The sequence below is a fragment of the Haemaphysalis longicornis genome, unplaced genomic scaffold (assembly GCF_048455015.1).
Source record: "Haemaphysalis longicornis isolate Haplotype H1 unplaced genomic scaffold, Haemaphysalis longicornis Haplotype H1 scaffold_13, whole genome shotgun sequence".
Lineage (NCBI taxonomy): Eukaryota > Metazoa > Arthropoda > Arachnida > Ixodida > Ixodidae > Haemaphysalis > Haemaphysalis longicornis.
This window is the reverse complement of record NW_027526233.1, coordinates 89,585,813-89,591,611: the sequence shown is the minus strand read 5'-3', so window position 1 is coordinate 89,591,611 and position 5,799 is coordinate 89,585,813. Positions and strand designations below refer to the sequence as shown.

The 5,799-nt window shown below is 47.6% G+C and overlaps 1 protein-coding gene across 1 annotated transcript; it reads right to left on the bottom strand.

Annotated features, from left to right (window-relative positions):
* Positions 1-622: 622 nt before the first annotated feature.
* Positions 623-3,601, bottom strand: LOC144163943 (uncharacterized). The gene is made up of 5 exons (XM_077694592.1): positions 3,523-3,601; positions 2,455-2,548; positions 1,081-1,165; positions 711-884; positions 623-634 (listed from the first exon to the last, which is right to left on the bottom strand). The coding sequence occupies exons 1-5, from the start codon at positions 3,599-3,601 to the stop codon at positions 623-625; spliced, it is 444 nt and encodes a 147-aa protein (XP_077550718.1).
* Between the last annotated feature and the right edge of the window lie 2,198 nt (positions 3,602-5,799).

The following is a 5,799-nucleotide window of genomic DNA, read 5'->3' as shown; positions in this document are numbered from 1 at the left end:
AGTTTTTCCATTAGGTTGGTTTGCCTCTCCATGTTGCTGAGGACACGTTCGGTGACGTCATCTGACCGCTTTCTTTTTTTCACCTGTCTCCCTTGTGGCGATCTGTCTTCCTGCGGCTGCACAAAATAAAAATGCCCAAAACACATGTGAGAAGTTGGCATAGATGTACCGAGTATACAGTATACAGTATACAATAGCTGGTAGCTTTCAGACGTGAACCCTCATCAGAATTGCTGAAGCTAAGGCGTTGTGCTTCTAAACAAGAGTCGAAGTTTGGATCCCAGATCGTTTTCCAGATGAAGGAAAAAAACATGTACCAAGGGCATATAAAAATCCCCAGCCACTCTAAATTCATCTGCATGCCTATAGTGCAACCACCCAGAGCTGCAGCGTATCTTTCAAACATGTAACATGAAAAAAAAAAAAGTCAGTTTGAAAGCACATTCAAGCAGGGTGTACAGCTGCGTTCCGGTGCAGTAGGGGGCTTTGCGTGGTCTTAAGCATTTTTTTGCCCTAACTGATAATACAGTTCGTAAGTGCAAGTGTACACCATTGACTGTATAAAACCTTCTGCACATTTTGCAGGAACATTGTTGCATGTTCACAATAGCTGGAAAAGATGCTAGGCTACCATCTACATTAAGTGGGTGCCCAACGTTGCCAAGATAAAAGCACCAAATTTTTGAAACATTTTGCCCTGATTTACTCACCGCAGCTTCATCAGATGGTGGCTCCTCGGCATTGCCTGCGGTCGAAGCGGAAGCCACAAGTCGTGGTGGGTTTATGATGGCTCGGCCGCTCATGATAGAGTCAAGAAGGTCAAAAAACGGCCACTGTAGCTCGCCTTCCTCGTTTCCAGACCCTGTTGGCGGGTTCTTCAGATCCTGGCAGAGCAACAAGGTTCAGTTATATTAATTTTTTATAGATTTGGAAGTATTAGCCAAACATGTACGTGCAGAACAGGTTAAAAAATTGCCTCTCATTTGTGAACCTGAATGGTACGTAGTAGCCAATGTAATATGGCATGTAATACAACGTATTAACCACATGGTGAAAAAGATTGTTTGAGGATCTGCATACCTTGTACTTTCTGAGTAAGTTCAGCCATTTTTTCCGACACTGTTCCACACTTATGCCCTTGAGGCCCAGTTCACCAATGATGCGCCTGCAAAAAAAGTTACGAGAGGTATAAAACACAAGACGTCGGCGTGGCTTCAAACCTGCTGAACACTTGCCCGGCCCGGCGGCGTGGTTTAAGCGGGTGTTTGTGGCCAACCAATCCGGCGTGGAAAACCACAAACAGAACTGCTGGTCATCCACCCTCAGAGTGGAATGGCACTGAATTTTTATTTCCCTTAATTTCTACCAATGTCAATGTCGCATGCGTTCATGGGTAGCTTCCAGCACACATGCAGGCTAGACCTTGGGTGTTGCGTGCAGGAAAGCTCGAGTCGTTTCCTAGTTGGGTCCGGTTTGTACCGCTAGAGTAATGGTCCTAAAAGAGGGCTTGGAAATGGCGATATGCCCCACCTCAAGCGCCTTCTAAGACTACAGCGTATGTTCCCCTGACGCTCTCGCTTACCCAAGAAGTTACTCTAGAGCTGTCTGAGCGGCACTGGTATGCATTTTGTCACATTGAGTATTCATTTTACGCTGAAGGTTCCGTCCTGGGCTTGGAATAAAGTTTATTGCATCTTCTGTTTGAGGCTGACATGGCTGTAAAGTTGCGAGTAGGGAAAAAAATGCGTTTTTCGGAAGGGCCCTGGCAATTAGAGGGTCAAAGCAACATGTGCAAGTTCGGTGTGGTTCACATGTCCTAGATTTATCACTGATTGGCACATTTGCAAAATTTTTTTGAGTGAGGTGGGGAAAACACTTCGTGCCCAGTAGCGGACAAAACAATGTTTCATCTCTGCCTACAGCTATCTGCACTCGCGTATTTACAGAGTAAACATTCTGTGTTTTGCATTCGTGCACACCTCGAGTGTGCACGAGCAAGCGCAGCATGCAGTTTTAAAACCCTAATAAAAAATGAGGTGTCATGTGTGTCCTATGTGGCGAAACCAGAACGGGCGGCACACATGCCATGCGCCAAAGCCAACTTTTTGTAGGGGGGGGGGGGAGAGGAAGGGGGTGTTTAGCCAATTTCCTTAATCTTGTGAACCCCTTGTAAGCTGCAGATTCCTATTAGGGAATGAAACCCGCAAAGATGTGCGCCTAATGATCTCAAATAAACATGAATCAGGCATGCAAAACTTTAAAATATAAAGAATGGGAGGCTTAGCGCAAAAAAGACGAGGACGGTGGCAAACGCGACAAGCGCCTGTCACGTTTGCCACCGTCCCCGTCTTTTTTGCGTTAAACCTCCCATTCAGTATGTACCAACTAGCCCAACAGCACGTTCTTTTAAAATATAAGAACTCTGGAATAAATAAATAGGTCTCCTTAACTTACAGCCAGCCTTGCTTCGCAGCATTTCTTTTTCCTGTGAACAGGTAGTCGAGTTCGTGCCTTTTAATGATGAATGCCTTCGTCTGTTCCTCTGAAACTGAAAAGGAGGGTGGTCAGGTGTGTTTGTCTAACATTATGAGAGGTATCGGCAAAATGCGCACATGCACGGCACAAGGGCAAAATAAATGTAGACAAGTTTATATCAATCACACAAATTATAAGCAATTTACGTACCTTACATGTCGCGCCACGAGACTTCGCACAAAAGTTTCGACCGTATGCCGAACAACAAGAATTCCAAGAAATTTTTACACCATCACCAGGGAATAACATGGATGTGCCTTGCCAACATCACTTGTTCGCTCATGACTGCTCTCCTCGAGCCCGTAAGGCCCAATCACACGGGCACGTAATAGCGATGATTGGCGCAACTACGGCGTACAGCAAAACCATTGGTACGCGCCTGTTACGCGCCGAAACCACTGCAAAACAGATATCCGCGCACTGCACTTTGAAGTAACCGCTCGTTCGTATAGACGGCTGGGTATACGCAGAGTTTAGAGACAAGGAGAGCGGCGCCCCGTGCATTCTGTGCGCTTCTTCCAAGGTTGAAAATAAGTTTTCGAGTACAAAAACAATGTTCCGGTATTATCGATCTCCCTTGGGATGTAATATGCGAGGGTTAGAAATGGTAAAAGCACGATTCGGTTGAAGCGGCCCGAGCGTTAGGCCAAAGTCTTACGGGGATTGCTCGCCCTCGCCGGCGCAGTGCACGATACCCCGCACCTTACGCAAGCTTAGGCCTGTGCGCGAATACGTCGTTGCCCTTGTGGTTGGGCCTGCCTGTTGTAAGCTTTTCCTTGCCCACATTTCTCCTAAAAGCCTTAAAAGTCCGATTTTCGGGTGAACAGACCGTGCGAACCTTCTGTCAGACCATATAGAGCATCGCACGACACGGGTACTTTCATTATGAAAAATACTTACATTTAAACGTCAAATCGCAACTTCTTGCTTCGGCCAGCCTGAACATTTCAATATCCATAACTTGCCCGGAGGCTGCTGAAATACCACCTTCATCCACAACACGGTCCATGGCCTCAGACTCGTTCGCACGGAAGACTCCCGTTGAGCGCTTCTGGGGTTCCAGCATCTAACAGACGGCGAGAAATATATCACGCAAGCCAACGCAAAGCTGGTGCTCTAAGCGGTCTAAGCTATCGACATTTGTGTGAAAGTTTGTTTCCCGTGATAAAAAATGAGTTTCAAGTGGACCTCATTTCATTTAGCAATTTGAAATCTCACAACAGCGACAAAGAAACCCCTTGAGTGTCGTCCCACGCGTATAGGAGTTGTGACAACGCGCGGTCGGCAAGGTGTCGTCTGCTTGAAGAAAAAAAAAACGCGTGCTAAAAACCAGGTCACAAAAACGAGGGACGACGACACAGCATCGCCTCTTCCTCGTCGTTCTTTGTTTTTTATGCCCTGGTTTTTAACGCTCTTCAGCCGATATGAACCAAATAGCCCAACAGCATATTTTACTGTCGTCTGCTCGCGAAAAACCAGCCGGCGGCCGCGCGCCGGCATGTTTACAAGGAGCGACCGCCAGAGGCGCTCGCCTTCGTACCGGAGGGGTAGAGAAAAAAATCTGAGCGGCATGGAGGAAAGAATACTCAGGAGAGGCCCCTAGCATCCCAATGCATTGCGAAAAGTGTGGAGGAAGTTACGTCATTTTTCTTGAGCCCATGGACAATGTTGCTTACTCATTTACAACTGCGGCGGCCAAATTTGGGCAAATAGAACGGACAAATTTTTAAGGCGCTTGGTATGTCGCTGCCTCGCTACGCTTGCAAACCAACGCAGTCGCTACGACAAACGTTTTTAAAAGAGGCCAGTTTGAAAACTCTGCCGTCGGAGGCGTCTGCGTTCGCCATCCCGCGAGCCTGTTGCTATGACAACGACAAACGCTACTTTGCCAGGCTTAAGAGCTGAAAAATCGTCCTTCTATCTCAAAAACGAAGGCCGTTTTTCGATTGAAACTTTGGGTGAGGGTTAGAATGGGCAAATTGAAGGCGAAATCAACAGCTTAGAACATGATATCGCAGCGAGGAATTAGCGACGAAGCTGTTTTCGCTTCGAAGCGGGAGGGCAGGGCGACGCCATGTTAGTCAAATCAAACCGGAGACAGCAAAGTATGATGGGATAGAGTGCTGGGCTCCGTGGGCTCAAGTCATGGCGGGACTCGGCTTCACAAATGTGACGTCAGGGCCTCTCCTAACCTTTTCTTTCCTCCATGCTGAGCGGCGTCCGCCATATTGTTTAGACAGCAAAGTAGCCTGCATCGTTGTTGACTTCGATGCTGTCTCCTCGAAGCAGTCTTCGTTGACTGCTTCGTTCGAATTGGAACGGGACTTAATATGGCGGACTGTCCGCGAAGACGGCAACGAAGCAGTCTAAACGGTAAATTGGAACGCACCCCTAAGCTTTTCTTTCCTCCATGCGCCAGGGCCTCGCCACCTCCTAGCACACTTAAAAAAATCGAAACCAAAACTGAAGTACGAACTTACTCTTTCTCCACTAATTAGAGCTTAATTACACTAAACAGTTTTTATGAAGCTAGTTTTAATTACTGAGGCAATTATTTGTAACTATTTTGCTTCAGTTCTTTGTTTTAGTTAAATAATTACGGCAGAAGTTTTTAGAAGGCTGAATACAATTGATCTGGCAACCATGGGAATTGTATCATGTCGGCGCCCACGATTCCTACGGTATGGTCCCTAGAAATTGTGCTAGTCTGCCGTCCGCGCGCTTTCTCTATGGGAAGGCGTGTCCGCGCCGCTGATGCACGCACAGCGCTGCGCAGAGGGCGCTGCCAGCAATCGGAGCGCCCGAGCGGCCGGAGTGAGAGCGGCCGGCCGGCCTGTGCCGCGCGCTACTGCCGCGGAGCGCGAGCGCGCATCGGGGTTGGTCGGCCACTTAGAGCGGTGAAATCAAATGGTACGAGGTACATCAGCTCACAATTGAAGGTACGATAGCACTATAAGACATTTTAGTTTCACGCCCCGAGTTTTTCGCGAATTGGAGCCTCTTTGCGGCCGCTGAATTTCGCGAGTGAGAGCGAAGGATGAAACCGCATCAACTAGTGTAGCCGTTTCACTACCACCACTTGAACCATTATTAAAGTGAAGCTTTCTATGTCTCACTGATGGCCTATGCCGCCTCGAAAAAGACTGCAGGAAAGCCAATTGTCTCTGACGACGGTGCTGTTCGTGAGTAAAGTGAGAAGGGAAAAAAAAAAAAAAAACGCTTCCCGTGGTTAGAATCGAAGCTGGCTCCATCGCGTTTTGAAGC